The 13,718-nt window shown below is 45.8% G+C and overlaps 2 protein-coding genes across 16 annotated transcripts in view; one reads left to right on the top strand and one right to left on the bottom strand.

The window, feature by feature from the left end:
• kif16ba (kinesin family member 16Ba) overlaps positions 1-737 on the bottom strand; it is a 42,329-nt gene extending 41,592 nt beyond the window's left edge. For all 15 annotated transcript variants that reach the window (XM_078948994.1, XM_078949009.1, XM_078948999.1 and 12 more), the window contains exon 1: positions 409-737. In XM_078948994.1, the coding sequence (XP_078805120.1) occupies positions 409-455 (47 nt within the window). In that variant the 5' untranslated portion in view covers positions 456-737. The remainder of the gene's footprint in view (positions 1-408) is intronic.
• An 8,293-nt stretch (positions 738-9,030) lies between these two features.
• Positions 9,031-12,264, top strand: snrpb2 (small nuclear ribonucleoprotein polypeptide B2). The gene is made up of 7 exons (XM_004085415.5): positions 9,031-9,158; positions 9,546-9,617; positions 11,288-11,460; positions 11,522-11,653; positions 11,726-11,761; positions 11,850-11,938; positions 12,004-12,264. Exons 2-7 carry the CDS (start codon positions 9,554-9,556, stop codon positions 12,161-12,163), a joined length of 654 nt encoding a protein of 217 aa, XP_004085463.1. The 5' UTR covers positions 9,031-9,158; positions 9,546-9,553; the 3' UTR covers positions 12,164-12,264.
• The last annotated feature ends 1,454 nt before the right edge of the window (positions 12,265-13,718 follow it).

Here is a 13,718-nt window from a genome sequence, read left to right as displayed (position 1 = left end):
GACCACTGATGGTCCAGTTAAACGGAACCAGAGATGGATCTTAGCCCGGATCCAAACCCAGGAGTTCTGGTTGTAATTGTTCAGATCTGGAGAAATTCTGTCCATCAATTAGTTCACAAATGAGAGCATCTCCCACACCAACCCCAACAGAACCGAACCAGAACTAAGATAGAAGAGAGGGGGGGGGGATTCTTATCTGCGGCAGCAAAAGACATCCAAGAAAAGTGACATTCACCAAAAGATAAAGTGACCAGAACCAGAACCAGCCTCACCTGAGAACGAGCGTGATTTCACAGCTCACCTGCTGACCCGCGGGTCAGAACACAGAACATGATGAACCCATTCATATCGCCATAACCAGTAACTAACGGACCGGGTCAGAACTCCCCCTTCGTGTCCGTTACTCACCTCCGGTTCATGGGTCTGACCCGCACGGCCACCCGAACCGAGGCCATGGCTCATCCCGGTCCGCACCGGTGCCCCGCGTCAGTGGAGCGGTTAGCCTCCAAGCTAACAGCAAGAGTCGCGCGCCTGCACGCGGGGGTCAAAGGTCAGAAGAATACCGACTGACAGCGAGCGGGAGCAGTGGGAGGGGGTACCGAGACCCAGTAAAACCCAAAATCTCAATCCGGGAGCAGAACCTTGACAGTTTATTATAAGATTCCTGTTCGGTTGGTCCGCTTGTTAGCCCAAACAATCAAATTCAGCTGCTACGGAAAGCCAGAGGAGACGTAATTACAGAGAGCGAATCAGAGGAGACAAAAAAGTCGCAAAGTGACGGAAGCCCGGAAGTTTTTCCACATCTTTAGTGAAAACGTTTTATGTAGTTAGTTTCTTTATTTGTTTGTTTGTTTGTTTGTTTTTACACGTTTTCATTTGTTAAACTGACGACATCAAGTTTTTAAACGCAGCCACAACAGCTTTAACGAAACCAAGATGCTTTGCTGAAAATCACAACAGAAACCAATTAAACATTTTCTTTTAAACAGACAATCTACATTTATGATACAGAGATTAATGTCATATTTAAATGCAACAACAAGAGCTCCATCCAAAGCTATCACGTCCCAAGTTTGGGTAAATGTGGAGAGTTGTGGGAAACCAAAACCAAGTCAGGACCTCTTCTACCCCCCCCCCCCCCCCCCCCCCGCCTTCTGTCCCCCCTTGCAGCTACATAGTCAAGCAGTTGCCCAAGGACCCACACTGGATGGAATCGAACCCTGATATCCAAACGTCCTCCACTTAACCAACTGAGCTATCCAGTCATGACACACAAACACACAAACACATAAGCACACAAACACACAACCACATAAGCACACAAACACACAACCACATAAGCACACAAACACACAACAACATAAGCACACAAACACACAACAACATAAGCACACAAACACACATCAGGAAGAATCCTCACCTGGGGGGTATTCCAAGTCAACCTAGAAATAACACGTAGTTATCGACATTTATTTTTACTTTCATTATAATTTATTTAATGAAGTAGGTGTAACTTTGGTGCTGCTGTTAGATCGGCACCGCAAGGAATTGTGGGATACCATTCCCTTTGCCTGTCTGGACGGATTTGGGTTCAAGTGTGGGTTTTTGACCAAATGTGTTTAGTTGTTTAGCTGTTTTACTGTGTTTTGCCGAGTTATTTTGTCCTACTATGTTTAATTCTTTCTGCACCATGAGTGAAAGGGAGGAAGAGGATGATCAGTATAGCACCCCTATTGTGTAGCAAATAATGATAAATTCAGAGATATGGCATATAAGTAAATGAGTCAAATCTGTTTTGTTTCATTCGTTTTATTGTTATATAAATGAGAATATCTGTAGGCTCAAATTTAGACATATGAGAGTTCAAGAACTACAATAGTTTAAGATGGAGAGACATTTAATTGAATTGGAGTAATATGACATTTAGTTAAATATGTAAATTTGAGTTGTAAAGAAAATATTGAGTTGGATAAATGTAATTCAATTACTTGTTACCTTTCTTTGACTTTTGGCTTCTCCCATCAGGGGTCGCCACAGTGAAACAACCCTCCCATGAGGATGAGTTGCATGGTAAACTTGGCAATGTTTTTACGCCGGATGCCCTTCCTGATGCAACCCTCTCAATCCAACCGGGCTTGGGACCGGTGCTTGGAAGGTGCCGCAAACCAGCACGAGCTAAACCGGCCCCCAATGCAATTACTTGTTACCAATTGAATTAATTTAAGTTGGATAAGTTGGATAACGATATATATATATATATATATATATATATATATATATATATATATATATATATATATATATATATATATATATATATATATATATAAATTAAAAAAACGCCCCTCTCCCCTTCCGCGGGTGGTTTCTCCTCTGAGCTCGGGTCCTCTACCAGAGGCCTGGGAGCTTGAGGGTCCTGCAGGATCTTAGCTGTTCCTAGCACTGCGCTTTTCTGGACTGAGAGGTTTGAGGTCTTTCCAGGTATCTGTTGTAGCCACTAACAATAGGAACAATAGCAGACACTGAGGACAGTTACAAGTACCTTGGAATTCCGCAGGCAAATGGCAACCTGGAGCAGGCAACAAGGAAAGCTGCAACAGCTAAATACCTCCAACGAGTAAGGCAAGTCCTGAGAAGCCAGCTCAATGGCAAGAACAAGACCAGGGCAATAAACAGCTACGCACTGCCAGTTATCATATACCCTGCAGGAATAATAAGATGGCCAAAGGAAGAGATACAGACCACGGATGTGAAGACACGAAAGCTCCTCACCATGCATGGAGGGTTCCATCCCAAATCCAGCTCCCTGAGACTGTATGCTAGCCACAAGGAAGGAGGCCGAGGACTAGTGAGCGTAGAAGCCACTATCCAGGATGAAACATCCAAGATCCATGAGTACATCAAGCTCAAGGCCCCAACTGACAGTGTGCTCAGTGAATGTCTCAGGCAATGGAGAGCAGAGGATACAGTGCTGGAGGACAGATCCTCATGGGAGGACAAACCCCTGCATGGGATGTACCACCGGACCATAACTGAAGTGGCTGATATCAAGAAGTCCTACCAATGGCTAGAAAGGGCTGGCCTACAGGACAGCACTGAAGCACTCATCCTGGCAGCTCAGGAACAAACCCTGAGCACCAGAGCCATAGAGGCTCAGATCTACCACACCAGACAAGACCCAAGGTGTAGATCTACCACACCAGACAAGACCCAAGGTGTAGGCTGTTCAAAGAGGCGCCTGAAACAATCCAGCACATAACTGCAGGGTGTAAGATGCTGGCAGGGAAAGCATACATGGAGCGCCACAATCAAGTGGCTGGAATAATATACAGGAACATGTGTGCAGAATATGAACTGGAAACCCCAAGGTCAAAATGGGAAACACCTCCGAAGGTGGTAGAGAATGAGAGGGCAAAGATCCTGATCATATAACTCTGGTTTTCGGCTCTTCTGAAGTTAGAAACGTGGAGCTCCCAGCGGCTACTGTCAGGTGTTATCCGGGGGCCAGAGTTGGTGACATCGAGGGGAACCTTAGGATGTTAGCTCAGAGTAAGTCCAGGTTCCGTCGAGTCGTGATTCACGCAGGCGGCAATGATGCCCGACGGAGACAGTCAGAGGTGGTTAAGTTAAACGTAGCTTCGGTGTGTAAACTGGCTAAGACGATGTCCGACACTGTAATTTTCTCTGGTCCCCTGCCGAACTTAGTCAATGATGAAATGTACAGCCGCTTTTCATCATTTAACCGCTGGCTTTCTAGATGGTGCCCAGAAAACGGCGTTGGTTTTGTGGATAACTGGAGCGCGTTTTGGGGGAAGCCCGGTCTCATGCGGAGAGACGGCGTCCATCCCACCCGGGACGGTGCCGCTCTTCTTTCTAGAAACATTTCTGCTAGCCTTAGTCTGTTAACCTGACAATCCAGAGACGAAACCCGGGCGCAGAGCAGCAGTGTAAAACGCTCCTCTGAGCCTCCCTTAGGGTTAGTGCCGGTGCAAAACCCATGCAGGGAAAGTCAAGCAGGTCCTAGCTTTAGCTTATGTGCTGAAAGACAAATGAAAGGAACGCGTCATAGAAACCTTAAAGTGACAGACAGCAGTTCTCACAAGCAGAATTATGATGTCATTAAATGCGGTTTATTAAACATTCGATCCATTTCCTCCAAGTCCCTCTTAGTCAACGAGTTAATCATTGATAACAACCTTAGTCTTTTAGCCTTAACAGAAACTTGGCTCCATCAGGATGACTATGTTAGATTGAATGAAGCAACCCCCCCCACTTATGCTAACTATCAGAAATCCAGGATTTCAGGGAAAGGAGGTGGTTTGGCAGTAATATCACAGTCTAGCTTACTTCTCAGCCCTAAAGTTAAAAATGCTTATAATTCATTTGAAAGCATCATATTGTCTTTAAGTCACCCAAACAGGAAAACTCCAAAACCTGTTTTACTCATAATTATTTATCGCCCCCCCGGCCCATATTCAGAATTTTTAACTGAGTTTTCCGATTTCTTGTCGACTATTGTCTTAGATTCTGATCAAATTATAATATTAGGGGATTTTAATATTCATGTTGATGACCCCAGTGACTGCCTAGGAAAGGCTTTTGCAGCTTTATTAGATGATGTTGGTTTCACCCAAAGTGTGAATGAACCCACTCACTGTCATAAGCACACCCTGGACCTTGTTCTAACCCATGGTATAGAGATCAGCCAGCTGAGTGTCCTTCCTCTTAACCCCATCATTTCTGATCACTTTCTGATTACCTTCCAGTTTACACTGGAACATCCTTCTGCCCCAGTGAATAAGAAACAGCTTAGAAGAACCTTAACTGACCGTTCTGTGTCTGAGTTTAAACACACAGTTCAGCCAGTACTTAGTGATATTCTGAGAAAATACTCTGAGACCAGCTCCCATAGTATCAGTCCTAGAATAAATGACCACTTTGTTAATGATGCCTTACAAGCCCTCAGGAGTACACTCCATGTTGTTGCCCCCTTGAAACCTAAGTTCGTCAGACAAAACCGAGTAGCACCGTGGTTTAACGCTGAAACTCGTTCTCTTAAACGAGAAACCCGTAAGTTGGAAAGAGAATGGCGCCGCTCCGGTTCAGAGCAGTCTCTGGATATCTGGAAACATAGCCTATTAAATTATAAAAAAGCTCTGCGTAGAGCTAGAAGCCAGTACTATTCAACCTTAATATCAGAGAATGGAAATAATCCAAGATTTCTTTTTAGCACTATAGCTAAATTAACTCGCAGTCAGAGCTCAGTAGAACCACATGTTCCTGTTTCTCTCAGCTCTGATGATTTTCTTACATTTTTTGATAGTAAAATCTCAAATATTAGACATAAGTTAAATCAAGTTATTCCTACTATCAGCCCAGAACAGGCTGAAGCGGTAGAAATGGAGGCATCCATAGAAACCTCTGTAACATTAGACTGCTTCACTGCTGTGGATCAAGTGGAAATAACATCAATTATTACGTCCTCCAAATCCTCAACGTGTCTGTTAGACCCAATTCCCACTAGACTTTTTAAAGAAACTTTTCCCCTAATTAATGATCCCATATTAACAATGATAAATGCCTCTCTGGAAACGGGTTACGTGCCACAGTCTTTTAAATATGCAGTTGTTAAACCTCTTCTGAAAAAGCCCAGTTTGGATCCTAGCATCTTGGCCAACTATAGACCGATATCAAACCTGCCCTTTATTTCTAAAATCCTAGAAAGAGTTGTAGTTAAGCAGCTTTACTGCCACCTACAGGACAACAGCCACTTTGAAGACTTTCAGTCGGGGTTTAGACCTCACCACAGTACGGAAACTGCACTAGTTAGAGTCTCTAATGACTTGTTATTGGCCTCAGAAAAGGATCTACTTTCTATTCTGGTCCTGTTGGACCTCAGTGCAGCCTTTGACACTATCGACCACAGTATTTTACTCCATAGATTAGAGCAGGACATAGGGATCAGAGGATCTGCTCTCCAGTGGTTTAAATCCTATCTGTCTGATAGGTATCAGTTCGTTAATGTAAATGGCCATTCCTCTCAGTGCACTCGAGTCAACTATGGAGTCCCACAGGGCTCAGTGTTAGGACCGATCCTGTTTACGCTTTATATGCTACCCCTAGGAAACATAATCAGGAAACACAGCATTAATTTTCATTGTTATGCCGACGATACGCAGTTGTATTTATCCATGAAGCCTGACCAGAATGACCAGATAGAGAAACTGAACGCCTGCATCAGTGACATCAAGACCTGGATGACAATTAATGACCTCCTCTTGAACCCAGAAAAAACTGAGGTCATTATACTAGATCCTAAAAACCTCAGAGATGCTCTGTCTGCTCAGATAGTCTCCCTGGATGGCATAAGTATAGCCCCCAATTCCACAGTTAGAAACCTTGGGGTTTTACTTGACCAGGATTTATCATTTAAGGCTCACATATCTCAGGCGTGTAGAACTGCCTTTTTTCACCTGCGGAATATTGCTAAGATCAGAAATCTACTTTCTAAGAGTGATGCTGAAAAACTCATCCATGCATTTGTTACGTCGAGGCTGGATTACTGTAACTCCTTGTTAGCAGCGTGTCCTAAGAGTTCCTTAAGAAGTCTCCAGCTTGTTCAGAACGCAGCAGCTAGATTGTTAGCAGGAACTAGCAGAAGAGATCACATCACTCCTGTGTTAGTTTCACTTCACTGGATCCCAGTTGATTCTAGAATCAAGTTCAAGATCCTCCTGTTAACCTATAAGGCCTTACATGGACTGGCCCCGTCCTATATTAAGGACCTCATAGTCCCTTACCAACCAATCAGAACACTTCACTCACTAAATGCAGGACTGCTTGTGGTTCCTAGAATTAGTAAAAGTACGGTTGGAGGTAGAGCGTTTAGCCACCAAGCCCCTGTCTTATGGAATAAACTCCCAGCTCATGGAAGAGAGGCCGACTCAGTTTCTACATTCAAAGCTAGACTGAAAACATTCCTCTGTGGACAGGCTTATTGTCAGACTAGTTAGTATTCAGAGATTATTTAACTTAATGTTAATTTGTTTAAATTAAACTTAATAATAACTATTTCTTTTAAAAGGCTGCTAGAAGTTGAAGCTGGGGTAACTATGGTGCACTGGGGTTCTGTCCTCTTTCCTTTTTTACTTCTACCCTTCCTCTCCTCTATTCTTGATCATTATTCATCATTTAGTTCTCCATGCCTCTGTTTGGTGCAGTGATTCATGTATTGTCCCTCTTTTCCTCTTTCCCCTCCTGGGGAGTGGGAGTGCTTCCAGACTCCAGTTGGCTCATCCGTGCTCCTGTTCCTGACCGTTTACCTCATCTCTGCTCCTGCTCCTACACCTGGCTGTGGTTCCTGTCTCCGGCTCGACTCGCGCCTTTGACTGTCCCCCCAACCACGGCCGGATGAAGCTCGTCTGCTGGACTTTATATATGTAGTTGTAAATTTAGATAAGATAATTCTTCTCTAAGAGTTCTGGTAAATCGCCTGCCCGTCCTGGGGGAGGATCCCTCCTTCATGTGGGCACCCCTGAGGTTTCTTCGTTTTTTCCGGAATCCGTTTTTTTTGGGGAGTTTTTCCTTACCGCGAAGGGGGGTCTAAGGGCAGGGATGCCAGTATAGCTTAGTCAGTTTGTTAGTTCATTTTAGTATTTTTCTATTGAACTCTTTGTATACGTGATCCTTTTGAGTTCATGTTTTACTTCGAAGCCCATCGAGACGACTGTTGTTGTGATTTTGGGCTATACAAATAAAATTGAATTGAATTGAATTGATCCAGATCCAGACTGATAGGATGATGATGGAGAACCAACCAGACATTGTAGTGGTGGATAAAGAACAGAGGAAAGCCGTTGTGGTGGATGTGGCAGTGCCAAGCGATGGAAACATCAGGAAGAAGGAACATGAGAAACTGGAGAAATACCAGGGACTCAGAGGAGAACTGGAGAAAGCCTGGAAAGTGAAGGTGACAGTGGTGCCTGTGGTAATTGGAGCACCGGGGGCAGTAACCCCCAAGCTGGAGGAGTGGCTACAACAGATACCTGGAAAGACCTCAGACCTCTCAGTCCAGAAAAGAACAGGAACAGCTAAGATACTGCAGGACCCTCAAGATCCCAGGCCTTTGGTAGAGGACCCCAGCTTGGAGGAGAAACCACCTGGGGAGGGTGAGAGGGGCGTATTTGTGTCACAATGAAAATAGAAATAAGATCAGAAACTCGTGCGTTTACTTTGTCTGTTCTTCTACTACAAGCAGAAACTCTTTCTTTTGCTGATGATGCAGCCGTGTTACTTTATTGATGGACCTATAATCTTCATACGCCGTCATTTAAATCTCAGACTCCGTCTGAAGTATAGCGCTCTCTTTTTTTCTCCACGCGTTTTCATGGTGACTCCAGAAATCGGCGATCCATTGAGAATGTCTTTATGTACCTGCTGTGCATTAACCCAGCGTTACCAAGTGGAGCGTAATTACGCCAACTCATATCCGGTCTTTAGGAACCAACATACCCAGAGTAAGCAAGTTCAGCCAGAGTTCAGGGTTAAAGTCAGGGGAGTTTAAACGGGCCTTCTGGAATACCCCCCAGTACACTTGTAAAGTTCTCACTCATTTTTGTCAATTTCCATGCGGGAACCTCCCAAATGGATAAATAAAGTTGTCTATCTATCATGCATGTGGAGAACATGCAGACTCCTTACAGAACTGAGTGTTGAACACTCCACTACCGTCACCATCAACTTTTGAACATAAATGTTGCTAAAATCCTACAGTCCTTCTGGAGTACTGGAATAATCCACCTTTGGCAGGTTTTTAAACAAAGATGTTTTTATTAACAACATTGATAGTAACATAACAAAGATAGCGTCCTTCACAGTCAGTATTTGGTTTGATGAAACTATCAGGAGAAACAGAAAGAATTACAAAGAAAATATAATAAATAAATAAATGCAAACATAACTGATATATATGGATGAGGATTTCTGAAGAAGAGAATGAAAAGGCTGAAGTTTCCCTTAACTCTCGTTTGTGTTTCTTAACAGGAAGGAAGGCGCTGCAGTTCCCCTCCCGGCCTGCGGGGGCAGCAGCGCGGCGATCTTCATAAAGCGGCATACGGCGGTTTCCGGTTGTCTGCTTGCGCTGCGTGAACACAGTGCGGGTGAGTTGCGGGTTTATTTTTCTTTATTTTAAAATCTTTGGTCTGTTTTGGGGCTGACAGACTTGGAGGGGTGCGACTCCTCCGAAAGAAAAGCCGCCACGGTCGGTTAACGTTTTGAACTCGAGCGTGGTTAGCCTCGGAGCTAACGGATGCTAACGCTAGCGCCTCTTTCAAAATAAAGTCATAAAATCAAAGAAATCTAAGTTCTCGCAAAAGTTCTCTTATTAAAAACTGTATTTCCAGATAATTTTTTTCTCGTATCTGGGCACGTTAATCGTAAGGCTTCATTGTTGTCCGAAGCTTTTTAAAAACTAGTCTTCATTCAACGTGAGGCTCTGAGCGCCTGTCCGTTTTCCTGATCAAATCGCTTCATCATCTTCTTCTCAGACTCCATCATGGACATCCGACCAAACTACACCATCTACATCAACAACATCAACGACAAAGTCAAGAAAGAAGGCAAGTGACCTGCTCAGAAACACGGATCCAGCAGCCTCACCTGTAGCCTCACCTGTAAACCTCCACCTGCAGCCCAACAGGCTGACGGTGTTTCGGGAGGATCTCAGTCTCAGTAAATGAATCATTATAGGGCGGGAAAAGCATTGGCGTTCTGTTCACACTCCAAAAGCAGGATTCGTTGGTCTGAACAGGTCAAACTTGGGTCACTGGCAGTTTCAGCAGCACCTCACAAAAACCCTCGTCCAGAACCCTGGATTTCATGACCCGGTTCTGTCAGAGTTCCAGCTCACAGAGACTCTGAGAGTTTACGGATCAGAAAAATGTCCGTCATCGGAACAAAACCAGGCCTTTGTTTCCTGCGGCCGTCTGTTTACAGGCAAAGGAACAACGTAAGGAGGAGGGCGTCCGTCCATCTCCTAAGGCATCAAACTGCAGCCAGAGTTATTGAACTTTCTGGATTAGAGCAGTCTGTTGGCATGAGAGGCACAGCACTTGAATGGTCTGAGTCGTACTTATCTGATATGAGGTTTTCTGTCCAACTTGGTCAATTCTCATCCACAAAGGCCCCACTCGGACACGGGGTTCCTCAAGGCTCAATTTTAGGCCCCATTTTATTTTCGTTATACCTGCTTCCACTCTGCACCATTTTTGATCAGTGTAATGTGGCCTATCGCTGTTATGCAGATGATATCCAGCTTTATCTACCATTAGAATCTGGGGGGCCCAGTGTGTAGAGAACCCAAAGAAGAGTTTAGAGGATGTTGAAACTTGGATGAAGTCAAACTTCCTCTGCCTAAATGAACAGAAAACCGGGAAAACTGATCTGACAGAATCCAGCGGCCTGTTGGATCATTGAACTCTGACCTGTCTTCTAGCAGAAATCTTGGGGTTATTTTAGTTTTAAATTTGATAGACATGTTAGTGCTGTGGTCCAGTCTTGTTTTTATCGTCTCCGATGAATCAACACAGTAAAGCCACACCTCCCTCATGACACCCCGGAGAGGCTTGTCCATGCCCTCATCTTCTCCACACTGGCCTGCTGTCATTCCCGTTATTCTGGGAGGGAGCCGTCCCTCCTCCGTCTTCAGCTGGTCCTGAATTCAGCTTCAACCCGTGTCCTAACGGCGTCCAGACGGCGTGATCACATGACCCCAGTACTACGCTCTCTGCACTGGTTGCCGGTATCTTTTAGAATTGATTTTAACTGTTTTATTTCTGACCTTTTAAGTGTTTAAATGCTTTAGCACCTCTTTATGTCACTGAGCAGCACCATCGTCCTCTTAGTGGTCTGCAGACCAGAGGCTCCTGGTGGTCCCAGACCTGGACCTGTGACTAAAGGTGACAGTCTTTTCAGTGGCTGAACCTGAACTCTGGAACCGTCTCCCTTTGTCTGCCAGCTCCTTATAGGGTTTGAAATCTTTGTTAAAAACTCCTCTTTTTTCATTGGCTTCTAACACCAGAGTAGATGACAGTCAGACCGGCTCTATTAGTGTTTATTTCACTGTTCAGGCGCTTTACAAATAAAGGTTGGATTGATTGAAAGGACAAAACGGATCCTGATGGAGGCGGATCCCAGCAAACACAGGTCTTTCTGTGGGTCGGAGGAGAACTGTTGCTGGGCTGGTTCTGGTTTCGCTCCTCCGGGTCTGATCTCTGCTCTTCCTCCTCAGAGCTGAAGCGCTCGCTCTACGCGCTCTTCTCTCAGTTCGGCCAGATCCTCAGCGTGGTGGCGCTGAAGACCATGAGGATGAGGGGGCAGGCCTTCGTGGTCTTCAAAGAGCTGGCCGCCGCCACCAACGCGCTGCGGCAGCTGCAGGGCTTCCCGTTCTACAACAAGCCCATGGTGAGAACGCGCAGACCCTCAGGATGACCCCCCGCCCCCCGCTGACTCTGTCTCCCTGCAGAGGATACAGTACGCCAAGACCGACTCCGAGGTCATCGCCAAGATGAAGGGCACCTTCGGAGACAAGGAGAAGAAGAAGGAGAAGAAGAAGAAGGCCCAGGAGCTGGCAGCCAACGCCGCCAAGAAGCCCGCGGTGAGGCGCGGCGCCGTGCCCCCCCCCCTTTACCGATCCGTTTGTTTGTGTCTGACTGTGTTCTGTCTGCAGGCTGCTGCGGTTCCTGGTCTCACGCTCGCTCTCCAGGTAGGGTTCTTCATCACTGAGAGGATGAGGAGGCTTCTTCAGGATCCGTGTTGTGAGGATCCGTGTTCTGAGCCTCTGCTCTTCCCAGGTTCCGGATAACCCCCCCAACCACATCCTGTTCCTGAACAACCTCCCCGAGGAGACCAACGAGATGATGCTGTCCATGCTCTTCAACCAGTGAGTGCCCCCCCGCCGCCGCCTCCTCCTGGGTGGGCGTGGCTTCAGCTCTGCTCTCTCTGCAGGTTCCCGGGCTTTAAGGAGGTGCGGCTCGTCCCCGGAAAACACGACATCGCCTTCGTGGAGTTTGAGAGCGACACGCAGGCGGGCGTGGCCAAAGACGCCCTGCAAGGTTTCCGGATCACGGCCACCTGCGCCATGAAGATCACCTTCGCCAAGAAGTAGTTCCTCTGACCTCCAGAGACTGGGGGGGGGGGGGGGGGGTTCTGTATGTTTTCTGTGAAAGGAGGAAGCTGGGTTTTTGTAAAATAAAGGAATAAACTTTTGTTTTGGGATCATTTTTGGAAAGGTCGACTGCTCTGCAGGCTTCCAGGAGACGGCAGAGAGCTTTAACCACGAGATGATGTCATCACGGGGTGAAAGGTCAAAGAACCGACCTGTGGGTCAGGAGCAAGAGTGAAGGTAAAAGCCAGAGGGGGCTGAAAAACTGAAGATCAGAATTCTAGACACGGAACCGTCTTCACGGCGCTCCGGCAGGTTCCTCCATGAGAACCCAGAGGAACCAAAGAATCGTCTGAAGCCTCAAGAATGTTACTTTGATCATCAGAAACTACTTCTCAGAGCCAGTTTGATGTTAACTGGAGGTATAGCGCCACTTGTGGACAGATTGAGAACTTCAGCTTTTAGGAACTGAAGTCAAACATTTTTTGTTTTTTACGTGAAGGAAACAAAAGCCAAATGTTGATGTTGGTCAGGCGGGTTCCAGCATCCCTGACGAGAGGATGGAGGTTCTCCAGTTGGGGTTCCCCCGGACTGAACCTCTTTCATTCAGGAACCCGGAGAAATGTCTGATTTACTGAAGTTCTGTGTGACCAGGAGGAACCGGAACCGCCGGGAGAACGATGCAGATCTAAACCAATCGCAGAGGGGCAGACCTCCTAAGCCCCGCCCTCCAAACGAAAGACTGGATGACTGACAGCAGAACCGCTGATGATGAAGATCAGGTTCTAGACCAACGACCCGGTTCTGGACCTGGACCAGCATGATGTTCAAAACAAGAACAGATCCAAATTTACCAAATGTTTTCTGGACAAAATCATTTTGATGAGACGCCGTTTCTCGTGGATATTTATGAACATACGAAGAATTTATGCTCAAATTCCAGTTTCGGACCCAAACCCACCCGAACCGAACCATTAGCTTCGTACAGGAAACAATCAGCGATGCATTAGTCTGATTGTCTTCATTTAGCTCTTTTGGGATAAATCTACCTGCAGCTTTAACTGGATAAATGAGGCCAAAATCAGGTTTATTGGAAACAAATACTTCAAATAACAAAATGGAAGAAGAGTCATTAAAAAATTACTTTCAATCCAGATTCATTCTGGACCATTTTGTGGATCTAAGAGGAAAGAATTTCATGTTTGTGAAAAAACCCTGAATCTATTCTGTTGGTGATTATATTGGTCCTAAACTCTGGTTTATAAATCAAGTTGAAAAAAAACCTTAAAGTTCTTGAAGTGTGCGCGTGACAACCGTACAAAGCGAGGGGGGGGGGGGTTCAAACAGGAGTCGGATGTTCCGGCTGATTTCATGGTCAGAAATCCCGCCAACAGACTTCTGTGTTTTATCTAGTGTTCTAGTGTGGAACACAGAACCGTTTCCGGTTCAGCTCCCAGAGAACCCGGCTTCAGGTTTTCCTGCACAGCAGAAAGCGGGTTCCTGGTCTGACCCATCAGGTCCTGGTCTGTGTGTTCTCCATCAGAATCCGGGTCAGAAA

The sequence above is a fragment of the Oryzias latipes genome, chromosome 1 (genome assembly GCF_053564925.1).
Source record: "Oryzias latipes strain Hd-rR chromosome 1, Olatipes_Hd-rR_3.1".
Taxonomy (NCBI): Eukaryota; Metazoa; Chordata; class Actinopteri; order Beloniformes; family Adrianichthyidae; genus Oryzias; species Oryzias latipes.
Note: the sequence above shows the minus strand (reverse complement) of the source record. Positions and strands in the feature narration are given on the sequence as shown.

Excerpts from the sequence above, each read along its gene's own strand:
- snrpb2 (XM_004085415.5), top strand. The coding sequence starts at position 9,554 with ATGGACATCCGACCAAACTACACCATCTACATCAACAACATCAACGAC. Across the intron at positions 11,461-11,521 it reads CGTTCTACAACAAGCCCATG|AGGATACAGTACGCCAAGAC; the intron begins GTGAGAACGCGC and ends GTCTCCCTGCAG. Across the intron at positions 11,939-12,003 it reads CTGTCCATGCTCTTCAACCA|GTTCCCGGGCTTTAAGGAGG; the intron begins GTGAGTGCCCCC and ends CTCTCTCTGCAG.